This window comes from Malaya genurostris, chromosome 2, assembly GCF_030247185.1.
Source record: "Malaya genurostris strain Urasoe2022 chromosome 2, Malgen_1.1, whole genome shotgun sequence".
NCBI lineage: Eukaryota > Metazoa > Arthropoda > Insecta > Diptera > Culicidae > Malaya > Malaya genurostris.
The window spans coordinates 4,684,751-4,699,544 of NC_080571.1; the positions used below are offsets into that span (position 1 = coordinate 4,684,751).

Genomic DNA, 14,794 nt, shown 5'->3' on the forward strand with positions numbered 1-14,794 from the left:
GGATAATTTCTGGCGGACTCGACGGATTGTGCAGTGTTTTCTAAGGCGCTCTTAATTCCGGTCAGCTGGAACAAATGTTTTCTTTTTTTCGTGGAATAAAACCATAACCACAACAGGTTGAAATTTTCTTCATTCGTTTTTGTGAATTTGTGTTGTTTTTGAGATCCGAAAATCCAGAATTTCATCCAAATGATAACAAACAAACAAAAAATTACTGAATAATCTGTTAGATCCATAACTCTGAAAATTCGCATGAAAAAGACTTTAGTGTATGTTATTTGTGAAATCATCCTGAGTGTAAACTAGATCTTGCTGGATTACTCTTCGGGGGACGCTTCAACAAGGCAGAATTTGTATTGAAAGGTTAAAAAGTCTTAATGTTACTTCTGGGTTTTATTATGATGGATCGTTTCAGGACACCAAATATGACTACTCGTCATGATAATAAGTATCAGGGCATAATGAATGCGATGCAATGAGCTCAATGCATTTTCATACCCTCGAAAATTTTGTACCCGCTAAGACATGTTTCGAAAAAATAAGGCTCTTTGAGGATGTGATCAAAATTTGGCTGCCTATGCGAATTCGGTTTGATCAATAGCTGTAATTTCAAATGACACGCACCTTATGATTTTTTAAGCAAAACAGTTCAATTCAAAGAGGCGTTAAGTGATGCAGAGTTCTATTAAAAGAACTAGTTTTGTTTGCTTGTTGAATAACTAACCTGAGGTTTCGCAATAAACTGTTTTCTACCGTTCTCGAAAAAGATTGAGCGAGCAAAAAAAGGTCCACGACTGGCTTCGAATACTAGTGCAAAGAAACCGTAGAAACCCCCAATGAATGGTTTCTTTGTAAAAATGGTAGAGCTGCTCCGAAAGTGGAACAACCTGAAGAACTACCGTTCTAAAAAAAAGAACTATTGGTCATTAATACTTTCAAAAGAACTAGTTTCACTTGAAGATACCGCATAGTAAAATTCAGTATCTGTTAAAAAACACCCACAAAAGTTTCTTATACTCTCATTGCTTTTTATATTCGATTGTGAAATTTGGTATGGTATCAATAGATCTAATAAATTATGCACAATTCCGCTAACGAAGATCAATCTTATGAATATTTCCTAATACGTTCCGTTGTCAACTCTGATTTCTTCCTTCTACGAATAACTCATGTCAGACTAAAAAATATAACAGTGTGGCTTCGAATACCAGTGCAAAGAAACCGTAGAAACTCCAAATGAATGGTTTCTCTTTAAAAAATGGTAGTGCTGCTCCGGAAGCGGAACAACCTTCGCAGTTCAAAATATTTAAATCCTCTCTTTCGACTGTTGTGAAAATAGCTGTTATTCCAAAAACCACATTTTTTCAGGCTGAGTTGCCAGTTTAAAACATTTTTCAAGCGTTTTCATTTTGACATTACGAGTTATTGAGGGGTGGTTAAATTTGTGATACAGTTTTGAATAGCGAGTGGCAGGTCGTGTCGTCAGTTCAGCATTTACCGAATGATCGGTAATCAATTGAATTACCGAACGTTCAGCTGTTGAAAATTCGGTAAAAGATTACCGAATTCAGTGAAATTTTCTAAGTCTGTAGTAAGTTATGTTACGTTTCTTACATGAGGAATGTGTTGTTATCACTTCGAAATTGGACTACTCAAATGACGCAGCTCAATGTGAACAGTACAAATTTAATTCATTTCTTCGGATTTATAGAGGCCCTTATTACCGGTGTCACTACACGGTGAAAACCAAGTGAAGTGACAGTGACCCTTATTATGGGTATCACTTCACTGTGGAATTCAAGTGAAGTAAATGTAGGTCCTTATTACGGAAGTCGCTCCAGAGACAAAAGTAATTACTTGGATGAACTTGATGTCATTATGAACATCACGTCACCAACATTTTGTAGAAAAAAATATTTTTTTCCACCACAGTGACCACTTCACTATGCGTGATACTGGTAATCGGTAAAATCAAGTCAAGTGATATGTAAGTGAAGTGAATGTGAAAGTGGAAGTGAGAACGGTAATAAGGGCCAGATATCACCTAAAATCTTCAGAAACCCATTATTATTAGAACTATCAAACACAAGGTTTTTTTTTGCCCATCACACTCCCCCACCAAAAAGCTTCAATTTGGAGCCCCCTGGTAGTGGACGCAACTAGTCTCAGCGGAAAACAAGAAACAAATAAACACTGGCAATAATAATACTAGAAATACAAATTTAATTTGATACAGAGTCCGCTGAGTTTCTATTTATTCATAGTTTGTGTTGCAATTTATTATTAACATAAAGTGGTGTCCCAGTGGAAAAGATTTACTTTTAAGGGATCCACAATTTAATTACTGGAAAGAAAGTACAAATATATTAGGAAATTAGTTATTAATATGAAATACTGTTACATTATCAAACAAAAAATTACATTAGCTAAATACCTCGTTCAGTCTGTGCTTAAAATGGTACTTTAGTCTAGCCGCAAATGTGGCACGATTGTTTATTCCTTGTATATCAGACGGAAGTTCATTATATTTAACTAGTTGGACCAGGCACGTACCCAGAGGGGGGGCCCGAGGGGCCCTGGCCCCTCCCGAAATCAGAAACAGAAATAAAAAAAATGTTTGATTCGAAACGAACAGTGTCAAAACTAAATAAAATGAAAATTAAATACGGGGCAAAATAAACGACAATAATAAAAAGACAATTATTCTGAATGACTGGAATATAAAAGTGCGCGAGCTTACCATAGTTTAGCAAGATTCTGTAAGGGGACGGGTATAGCGTGATGGGTAAGTCGATGTCTTTCACGCAGCCCGCTTGGGTTCGATTCCCAACCCCGAACATAGGATCAGAAAGTTTTTCTACCCCGAAGATTCGCCTCTTTCATAAGGTTAAAACATCTATAATTGAAAAAAAAAAGATTCTGCAAATTAGAAAGATATCCTGTCGCTGGATCTCGCACATACTTATTTAGGACTAAAAAGACGAGCGCAAGTGCACTTCGAGTACAAGTTTGGCTGGATCCATTATTATACGACAGAGAAATAAATGATTAAACGACAATGGACTGAAGTCGTCGCGGCTTGAGTGCCTGGAAGGGAGGCTCAATGGGTCGGAAAGATCGTGATGCCTGTTTTCTGGGATTGTCATAGTATAGTTTTGGAGTACTAAATTAATTAAAGACCGAAATCACTGTGAAAGGGCCTTACATGCAGCACATGAGCATCGCTACCATAGTTAAAATCAACGATGTAGAGCTCCAATTACTTGCCCATCCACCTTGTTCACCTGATTTGGCCTACTAGAACTGTTATCTATTCCCAACACAAAAGTCATCTCTGAGAAAACGATGTGAGTTTCGTTTTGGAATTTTAGACCGCTAATTCCGGAACCTGATACCGAAACCTGTATAGCTAAAGTAAGTTTGTATGGCCATCAACCGATAGAACCTACAAATTTAGAAGATGCTTTCCGTTCTCCACGAATCGAAGTAAGGGACTATCTCGGACCACTTCTCAAAATTCATCACAAGTCTTGTGGATTTTTGTGCACTGGAAATGGACATTTAGGCTGTGAACAATTTCGCGGTTAATTTGAACTTTTGGTTGAAATTTGACACTCGAGTGGTTATTTTGATGTTGTCAAAAATGTTGTCGAAAGCATGGTTGTTTTTGACAGATCGATGGTTATTTTCCGACACTGAAAAAAATCTTGCAAAGAACATTCTAATATCAATTCTTTAGTCAAAATTATTTCCAGTGCAAAATAAACCCAAATAACTTTCCATCCGTCAAACTTTGAAATGGGCCGCAGTTTTAATTAAACTTAACTACTAGACACAAAATTACCACTCAAGTGTCAGATTTTAACCAAATTTTAAAATTAACCGCGAAATGGTTCACAGCCTTAGAAGGACTTAAGCATGTGGGATTTAAATGGCATGACATTAAACGTTAAGAGATGTAATATAATAACTTTCTCTCGGTCATAGTCACAAATTTTATATAAATATGAAATAATGATAGTTTAAGTGTAAAAGTTTAAGGTGTCTGTTAAAAACGCCAGTAAATGGCGCACCGGAATTTATCTATCTAAGCAATCTTTAGTAACATTATTTTTTTTCATTCTGGGCCCCTCCCGAAACCAAATCCTGGGTGCGGGCCTGAGTTGGACCAACAAAAAGGATCCGTCTTTGACCAAGGCTTGTAACTGCTCGAACACGAAACAAATTGTTACTACGGCGTGTTGTTCTAGAATGGGATATAGTTGGGAACTGTAGGTTATGGTGAACTGTGGAGTTATGCTAATTATCATGGATGAATAGCAACGTTTGTGTGTATTTTACAACTATTAATCGAAAACGGAATCACCCAGAACGGTGCACTTCTTACCTGTATGGTTGTTCGTGATGAAATGTCAGAAGCTGTTCTTTTATAATACGATTGACCTGTTGCAGTCATACCCAACCCAATTGGTCATGGCATACTATGCATTGATTATTATGAATTCGTTTGTACCCACACATCCACCTTCTCTTCTGAAAAAAAATATCAGGGTGCCTAGAATAATAATATCTTAACAATTAAATAATCGTGTAATCGCACATAGAGGAATTTTTCCACTTGTTAATTTACCATGTGGTTGTGAGTTGTGTATACCATGGTTGACTATTGCTCGGTCCTATCTGTCATACACCCTCATTGAACATAACTAAAAATTGAGTGACACATCACTCAAATTCATTAAAAGTGCACGTACTCTAAACTTGAGTTACCACCTATCTACTCATTTTTGAGTTAAGGGACGAAATTGTCAAAACTTGAGTAATTTCTACTCAAAATAAGAAAAAAATATTTTGTTCAAAATTTGAGCAAGTTCAACTCAAGATTTGAGATCTTACTCTCAAAATGAAGAAACTTTTCTTCGTTCATCGATGATTTTCAAAACCGGATCTAGAAACGGCAATGGAAAACGACGTATTCTCGCATCCTTTATTTCGATCAGAATATTCCGAGAATGAAAACGCTCTGAACTGTAAGAAGTATTTTTTTCACTCAAATGTTTAAAAACTCAACGCTTACTCTAATGTATGAATAAATGCGAGAGAACTCATGGCAACGAGTTTACTTTATTCAAATCCATACTCAAATTTTGACATATTGTTCCAGTTTATGAATTTGAGTAATCGCTAACTCAAACCATGAGTTATGTTCAAAGAGCGTGTATATCATATATGCTAACTGCTTGGATCAGCGCTGCCAATTATTCCGATTTTTGTACTCGACACAGAAAAACAGACATGTTATCTTAAAATGCCAGCCATCTGACACCGGTATGTAAGCACCAGCCATTTGAAAGTACACCGATTACGTTGAGCCCCTCGTGTTTCGGGCCCCAAACACTGCAATGTTTTGATACTTATCGTGACTTTCAAATTGTGAAAATTACCTCCACTTGATGATCTGCTATATTTTAGGTAAAGTGACAAGTTATTGTGAGAGAATCGATCCAAAAATTTCTAATTTTCGTGCAATAAACAAAGTGAACCATAAAACTTTGCAATAAGCTGATTTTGAAGTTCTGATTCAGATCTTATCAAGATGGCGTCATGATAGGGGGCCGTCAAATACAGATAATTAAGTTTTCAGACAGATAAATATAGATTTTCTGTTTTTGTGTTTTTTTGGGTGTTTTAAACCAGGTGGAGCGAAACCAGGCCTCACTAAACAGATTTTTCGAGATACATATTGTGTACAGATTGGTTTTTTCGCCAAATACAGATTTTTCAAATAAAGATGGCAGCTCTGGCTTGGATTCTGAAATTGTGTATCGCAAAATGCAAGGGAAAATGTTCAAAACTCGCTCTTTGTTCTTTTGATGATTTATGAAATGATTTTTTTTATATTGGAGGAGTGAAACTGATTGAAATTTACATTATAATGATAGGTAACTAATCTTTTATAACAGATATATTGAACCATTACTATTGTTATTAATTATTTCAGAGAAAAGTGCAAAAATTTAGGTTTTATTTTCCTATCGTTCAAAAGAGGAGACATATTTTCAGATGCATCTGAATGAAATCAGATATCATAAACAATATAAATCGGATATTTGATTTTTGGTGATTAATAGATAATGTAATAAAGATTTTTGTTTTGCTGTATTATTACGTACTGATTCGTTCTTGCATTCACCTCATTTATTAAATGGCAAATCATCTGTTTGGCTTGGCTCAAAGCCCTATTCGTCAATTCTTGATTTACCTTGTCCAAACACTGAATCGATACTGTGTATATCAGACAATTATCGCTAATACAAATTGCGACTTTTGCAAAATGCAAATATGCAATTCCAATCACTTCGATCAAATAAAACATTTTATGTCGTTTTCGTTTTTAAATTGCACTACACCGGTGTAGCGAAAGCTGCACCTAAACCGTTCGTTTTTACCAATTGCACTACACCAGTGCTACACTGTTTCTGCACCGATACCACTGGTGTAGCACTCATCAAAAGTTTGGTGTAGCTCTGTGCAATGGAATCGTTAATTGTAGTCAATGGTTACTGTTTATGTTTTCGTCATTTTTGTTCGTTTATTCATGCCTCAGTGTAGCACTGCACCGGTGTAGTGCAAATTAAAAACGAAAACGCCATTAGATTCACATTGAATAGATTTTTTTATGATTTCGGAATGAAAGTAACGTATATGAAACCCACTCGAAGTTAAGACTCCTAGATCTGGTATGAAGTGATAGCACTCAACAAATTGTCCAAGGTATATTTTTGTGTTCCTGTATCAATAAATTTTCTGGATCTTCAGATATGCAGTAAACAATCAGCAGTGCGTTTTCAAGTATCACAGAAAAGCATCCAGTATTTGATGCGAAATGAACACCGTTTATAGTAGCTGGGAAAACCTTAACTGTTACTACCTCATAGCCGTCTCCTGTATCTAATCCAAAATACTCCGTTGTCGATCGTTGATGCAGAAAAATGCTGCAACTATATGCTTCTGGTCTTTTCTACTTATTGATTCGAAACACGTTTTTTTTTTCAAGAGAGATAGTATATTTTAGTGTTGAATGCTCGCCTTGTTCCGTTAAATCGTCTAGTACTTCCATAGTCATTATTAACAAGATTTTGAGCGCAAATCGAATCTTCCAAGAAATACGGACACTACATACGTTACCATACTTCTTGTATTACTAAAATCTTCTCTCCTTCTTTCTTTGTTTGGTTGGAAAGATTTCAATGACCATACATCCATCGATTTCGTTTATAGTCACATGGACTTTATTGTTTTTGACTACCGATAGAATCTCGCGGCGTTATAACACGAAAAAGTTTCATTCATTTTTGAGAATCACTCGAAATTCTAACACACTGTCCGCGAACCAACGTGCTCACACGTTGAAAGAACTATCGGAAGTAATTAATAAAACCACTGAAAACAATAAATTCGAGTATTGTTCTATCGTTAAAAATTACTTATAACGCAAATGTGCGCGATCTAATGATCCGCTTTATGATGCGCGATTATTGAAATCCGCTCATTTTTTTTTATTTGCACGGCCACGTTGCCTGCTCTCCTTATGCGCGACGTTTCCGGTCCGCTCATTTACATTTAAATATTTGCGCGACCTTCCTGATCCGCTCTGTGATGCGCGATTTCATGAATCCGCCTTTTTCAATGAAAATTGTTATCATTTTATCCATGTATTTTATTGCGCGACCTTCCTGGTCCGCTTATGATGCGCGACCATAGTGATCCGCTTATTTCCGTCATTTTCAACATTGCGTAATCAATGTAAAATGAAAAACTGCGTGCCAAATAGTACCAATATCTGAATAGATTCTGTTTCGTTTTGGGTGATTCCGTTTCCATGCGAGATGGTTCTGAATAACTTTGCTATTTCAATTGCGCCTCCTGGCAGGATCGCCATTGTGTATTTTACAACTATTAATCGAAAACGGAATCACCCAGAACGGTGCACTTCTTACCTGTATGGTTGTTCGTGATGAAATGTCGGAAGCTGTTCTTTTATAATACGATTGACCTGTTGCAGTCATACCCAACCCAATTGGTCATGGCATACTATGCATTGATTATTATGAATTCGTTTGTACCCACACAGTTTGGACATCACATAAGTATAGTGGTTTTCAGCTGGACATAGAATGCGACGGAATCGTCGCAGGATAGCGAAATAATGAGCGTCAGAACCACTGATGCCAGGTTTACAGATTGGTATGTAAATTTGCAATTTTGTTTGTTAGCAGTCTTTGCAATTAAGCCGACTTTTTTGCAGATTTTCGAAATTTTTATAAACAATTGTCCATTTTAATGACATTTGCTATTACTGTAGGGTTTTCGTTTGGTTTTTTCGCCATACTTCTAAATATTGAGGTCGAATAGGACCATTTCTAATACGCAGACGCCTAAAATTTCACCTGGCATCGCTGCCAGAAAATTAGACAGTTGTTTTAACCGCTTCGCTGTCTGTTGTATTGAAATTAACTAGCATTAGAGTCAAAAGAAAAATTAATCGGATGTTGGATTGAGGCCAATTGCATTTTCAACTAGTGAAATTCCTTAGCGACAATTGTTATTTCATTGTTCATCGAAAGCATCAACAAATGTATATCTGTCAAAGACGACGAGTAGACAAATAGCACAATCGAATAAAGCACGAGGTTTTGAAAACCAAGGCGTCGATTAATACAAAATATAAATGAAAAGGGAACATACTAAGCACAAAATAACCATTATGTACGATTCAGACGATCCGTCTTCTTTTGTCACAGTCAATCTCCGTCACCGGCACCGTCAACATTGATTACATGCATTCTTATGGAGCCATTCACACGTAACGTCACCGTCACGGAACGTCTTGACGGACGGAGCATGTGAACGTTCCGGTAAAGAAAGTATTAAACTAATTTTGACGGAAGCTGACGTTCCGGTGGCGGTAACGGAAGGAGGCGGATCGTCTGAATCGTACATTATGTCAAATGAATAGCAAACGCTTAAAAAATCCGTGCTAGTTGTAGCCGTAATCTGCCACATACGCATTATTAATATGAATTCATTATGACTGAAGTTTTCTTAATAATAAATAAAAAATTAGTCATTGTAACAGTCAATTTAAAAAAATATTTTTTTCTGGCTTGTGGTCTCGAAGGGGTTGAATCGATGCGAATGTCAGTTTCGCGATCTTTGCGGCATTTTGTCGCTATCTTATCGCATCGCAATGTTTTCTAGCCGACAGTGCAAATCACTATATGTTATTGGTAAAACATTATGGTTTCTGTCAGAGTATAACAATAGACTCGAGAATAGTAAGGGTTTATTGAAAATGATTTTTAGGCATCTGTTTTGTAGAGTTTGGAGTTTCTTCAGATAAGAACTAGCGGCTCGCCCCCACATCGATACCAAGTAGTTGAGCTGTGAATGGACGTAAGCAAAATAAAAATTTAACAGAACACGCTGGGGAACAAAGGACTTGACTCTCCATAAAATACCGCAGTACGACGCCACGTGCTTGGCAACAAACTTTATGTGGTGAGCCCAGGTTAATGTGGGGTCGAAATATATGCCCAGATACTTGAAATAGTCAACTTTTTCAATAATATTGTGTCCGAGCTGGGGATGATTATGCGTTGGTATAATTTTCCTTATGGAACGGAAAATCATATAGTTAGTCTTTGTGGCATTTAATGATAATAAGTTCGCATTGAAATATTCATCAAGAGTTCTTAAATTAAGTATTGATAAAGTATACTTTAGATACAAACCAATTCCCGATGATACACTTATTATTATTTGCTTTCAAAGACAAAATTGCTTTCTGATGACATTACTTGGCATTACATTCCTTTTGTGGAATCTGACCATTCTGTTTCAACAGATTTTGCAGCCGATTCTTAGCGTATAGAACTAAGACACAAAGAATTCTTTTAGGTCGGGGCTCGAACATACGACAACTGGCTTGTAAGACCAGTACTCTATGCACTAAACCGCCAACCCGGGCATTACATGAATGCACATAAAGAGTTCCATACTCATCTAAAAATGGTATTCATTGGTTGAAATTCAATCATTATTACACTTAATCACGTGTTTATTCTGCGCTCTTCATACAAATAGGAATAGTCTGGCATTGTGAGAAAATGTTGCACTGAATTGCAAAATCGCCAATGAAAGTTTAGTGCCTATACATTTTTCATCTCTTCGTCTCGGTATCATTTCTCTACCATGTTCGTTTGGGTAATATTCGTTTTAAAATCTACAAAAAAAACGAACTTTGTTAGTGCTTTTTTATAACACTTTATTTCAATAGTTATTTTATGATTTCGAAAATTTGGCAGCAGTTGAGCAAACAAATCAGTACTAACAGTACTATTTTCCCGATACGTATATTGTTTTGTTCAATACATAAACTTCGCTTTTTTTAGAATAAAACAAACATCAAACAAATTTTGTTCTATAGACTCCGTCGTTCGATTCTCATTCTTGGGCCCTTCCGATTATCATTTGCATTTATCGATGTCTCACCCTGAGCAACATTTCACTAGTTGTGAAGATATGGAGAAAAGGTTTTTAAAGATGAACAGTTTTTTCGACGTAATATTCGTAAGTGGAAAGATGAAAAACAGCATAGCTTTTGAAGGCAACTACTTCGAATAAAGCATCTTGACTTTATATCTTACATTAACATTGTTTAATCAATGTGAAATTCCAAAGAGATTGACCGGAGACTCGTGATATGCTGAAATCATCGAATTTTCAAAGATGATTCAGTAAATACAACATAATTTTCTTCGGAAATACAATCTATTGAGCACCCAACTAAAAGATATAACTAAATTTTATCGACGTATTTTGAGCAGAACTTTTATTGGATAATTGTAATCATTTCATTTGCTTTGTCAGATGTGTTTCGTACACCAGGTCTGATATAAAAACTGGAAAATTAAAAATATGTTTTAGTAGTCAAAACAACACTTACGTGACGTAACAATTTACAACTGTCCTTCCTCCTCGTTCGCAAAAATGTATTAAAAATATTCAGAACATTACACAATATTTAGCGTCATTATGGAGTTAAACAAACGAGTTTCATTCCAAAGTCATATGACTTCTATGCCTGGTACTTTCGGAAGCAGAAGTTGAAAACCAACATAACTAAAGGGATATTATATGGTCAAAATCTGCAATTTGAACTTTTAAGGAATCATTCTTAGACATTTTTAAGGATCGCAGTACACAAATACTTACCTGAGATTTATGTATCTAAGAAACGTATGCAAAGTTTCTAAGAAATGTCGCTTTTCGCCAGCCACTTCTTCACATGATCGATCCACTTTGCTCACTGTTCTTGTACTTCTTTTTTTCTTGTACCAACCGGATCACATTCAACAACCATTTTCACTGGGCTGTTGTCCCTCTTAGGGTGAACTCAGAGAGAAAGCGACACGCGACGCGAAGCAAATCTTGACAGATCGCACGGAGTCGCGCGGCAGAGCTCCGTCCATTCAAGTTCAACAGAAAAATGACATGTATGTCAGAGTGAGAGCGATGCGATCGGTCAGTAGTCGTTTCGCAACGCATCGAGTTCACTCTAACATACTTGTCATTTTTCTGCTGAACTTGAGTTGACGGAGCTCTTCCGCGCGACTCCGAGCGATCTGTCAAGTTTCGCATCGCTTCGCGTCGCTTGTCGCTTCCCCTTTATACTGTGCGTACGATAAGTTGAAATTCGTGCTTCAAACGCCGTCGTTACGATCATATTTCCGCCCGCAACTCATCATAAATGCTTTCATAACACATGGATCAATAAGTCCCGAGACTAAAGCAGAGATGGCGCTCGTAGTAAACCAGTAACCACGTCTTTCTAGAGTACTAACCTTTGCTTGAAACGGGTCAAAATTTTAAGTCGATCCGACCAGAAACAGCTGAGTTTTCGAAATTGGAGTAAAGTCGTTTTGTAGTTTGTTTATAAATGGAAAAAAAACCGAGTTTCGTGTTTTGATAAAACATTTTTTTTTAATGGGTAAAAACACCGTGTAAGCGAAACAATGGATTGAAAAATGTTATCCGGACTCTTGTCCATCAAAAGCAACGATTTGTCGGTGGTTCGCCGAGTTTAAACATGGTCACGGAAAATGTAAGTGAAGTGACAAAAATTATAATGAAAGATCGTAAAGTGAAGCTCCGTGAGATTGCTGAGATGACACAGATATCATATGGAAGTGTATTTACTATCATTTATGAAAAATTAAGCATGAAAAAGGTTTTTTCCAAGTGGGTGTCGCGATTGCTTTCGATGGAACAAAAACAGCAACGAGTCGATGATTCAGAAATTGAACGAATTGGGCTTTGATCTGCTTCCCCACCCCCCATCCTCGCCAGATTTAGCCCCCAGTGATTACTGGCTCTTTGCTAATCTTAAAAAAATGCTCCAGGAAAAAAGATTTGGCTCAAATGAGGAGATCATCGCTGAAACTGAAGCTTATTTTGAAGCGAAAGATAATTTTTTTTATAAACATGGTATTGAAAAATTGGAAAAACGTTGGAACCATTGTATCACCCTAAAAGCTGATTATGTTGATGAATAAAAAAAAAATTTTGCAAAAAAATGTTGTTTCCATTGTTAGTCTCGGGACTTATTGATCCATGTGTTATCTAATACACTAATGGCGCATTATCTCCGGGGGTGACGTGCAATTAATACCGTTTTCGTTTTTGAACCTACACGCGGGCGACTCTGATTCCGAGTAAAACGAACACGTGGTACGCGCCCTAAACAACAACTCATATAAAAAAGAAAAAATAAACAAACTCGCATGGATGCGTAGTGCGACCCGAGAAAATTATCTGAGCGAAACTACGCGATTGGAGTCCGATCTTGAGCGACCCCAACGGTTTCTAACGGCGGTCACCAGTGAGGCCAATACACGAGTTCGTCAACCATCTCTATGTCGTCATAGTCTATTAATGTTCGAGTGAAAGGCTTCGTAGTTCTTCTTTATAATCTCTTCGATGCATTTGTAGCCAGTTCGATTCAGTCCGATGTATGTTTCCGTCGTCATCTCGAAGTTACGTGTCACAATAAAAACGTTTGCCAGCGGAACCAAAAAACTGTACAGATTTACAGACAAAGCTAGAAGAATGATACGGCAGGCGAACTGTGAATCAACATGAAACAAATGAAATAACTAAACAAATATAATCGATTATTGAATACCCAAAAAACTCACCAAGAAATAAATAAAAGACTCATTCGATACATCTTAAATAGTTTAATGCATTGGTTTCGGTGAATATTTACAAGTACAATCAATGCTCGGTTTTAGTTGTTACTGTTTTTTTTTTGAGTGACTAGAAATGTGACAGCATATTCTGTAGCATAGATCAACTAACGGTTCTCACCTGTTTACATTATCTCTCGTTATAAGATTTTTTTTTATTTTGTTTGTTCATTTTTCATGTATTTAAATTAAATAATTTAGCTACGTTAGTTCAAAGTTTAATATATGGTTCCTTTTCCTCGTAGATGTAGTTTAGTTTTTTTCCTTTTTTGGTATTTACTTCTGCCTTAGATGCTAGCTTACTTAATTCACTTTCTGACCGGTAAAAGATTTTGTCTTTTCTTCACCTTCACCGGTTCGCACTCATTTGTTTTTGGTAGTAGATATTTAAATTTATGGCTTTCAATTTTGCGTTACTGGTAAGGTTTGATTTCGTGCCATGTGTTAGTTTTCGAGCTAAACAGCGAATCGATTGATTTAAATTTTCATCTTCGTGGAAATGAGAGTTCGGTATTCCATAGCTCATGTTTAGACATATGTACAAGGTTTTTCTTCAACTATGTTACTTATTTGTCCATTCTTCTTGTGAAGAATATTCAAATATTAATTAGCGTGTTGGGTTTAACATTTTCAGATGCATAAATTAGCGCCTTTATTGAACTGGTAGAATGAAAAAAGGTCTGGTAAATTTATTCGTTTTTGCATCATGATGTGGATGGATAGAACAAAAATATGCCCGAAAATAGCTCGTTGCTGTCAATGTAATTACCAGCAAGTAAACGTTCACAGCAGAAGGATCGCTTCGGTAGCGTACGAACAACATTTTAGTGCGCTCTGCTGAATCGATTCAATTAAACACATTTGCGAATGAGTAGGCTAGCAAAATTTCGACAATTTTTGTTTTTGTCGCAGTAAGCGTTCGAAATATATTAAATGGTGTTGAAAAAGGGGTTTTTGATTTGAAATTTGTATTGACTAGCGCAAGCAAGGCTGAGCTTCCGGGGAGACTAGTTGCTCAACAATCAGGAAAAGGTTATAGTTGATCCTACATTAATTATGTCTGGTACTGCAGCATCGGCGCGGAAAGGTTCGGGTGATGCGAGCTGTTCATCCGGAGAGCAGATAGACTCTTGTTGTACCACTCGTCCTCGGCAGACATTCCTGAAATGTGAAATAAGAGAAAATATCCGGTTTAGATTTTTATTTTCATTCCTTTATTTGGTAGGAATAGAAAACGGTTGATTATTAATGCTCATCCGTAATTGTAATGAGATGACGTTCAAATGTCAGATTAAAATCCAAATCAAACTTTCAATGTTGTGGAGAATCACAGTAGACGTGCTTTTCGTCGGTCACAAAAACTTGTCGCTACGTAGGGTAAAGTGTTATAATATGCCCCCCTTAAGAAAACATTGAGATATTTCCAAGTGTATTGATATATTTTCCTCGAGAATGTAAGTATTTCATTGCAATACGGATGAGGA

General features: G+C 36.6%; 2 protein-coding genes across 2 annotated transcripts in view; both read right to left on the minus strand.

Annotated features, from left to right (window-relative positions):
• LOC131428368 (probable 4-coumarate--CoA ligase 1) overlaps nucleotides 1-14,794 on the minus strand; it is a 286,060-nt gene that overhangs the window by 80,201 nt on the left and 191,065 nt on the right. The gene's annotated exons all lie outside the window — the stretch shown is intronic.
• Nucleotides 13,298-14,794, minus strand: part of LOC131428369 (homeobox protein unc-42) — a 100,558-nt gene continuing 99,061 nt past the window's right edge. Inside the window, exon 6 of the mRNA XM_058592281.1 lies at nucleotides 13,298-14,471. Coding sequence (XP_058448264.1) covers nucleotides 14,365-14,471 — 107 coding nt within the window. The 3' untranslated portion in view covers nucleotides 13,298-14,364. The remainder of the gene's footprint in view (nucleotides 14,472-14,794) is intronic.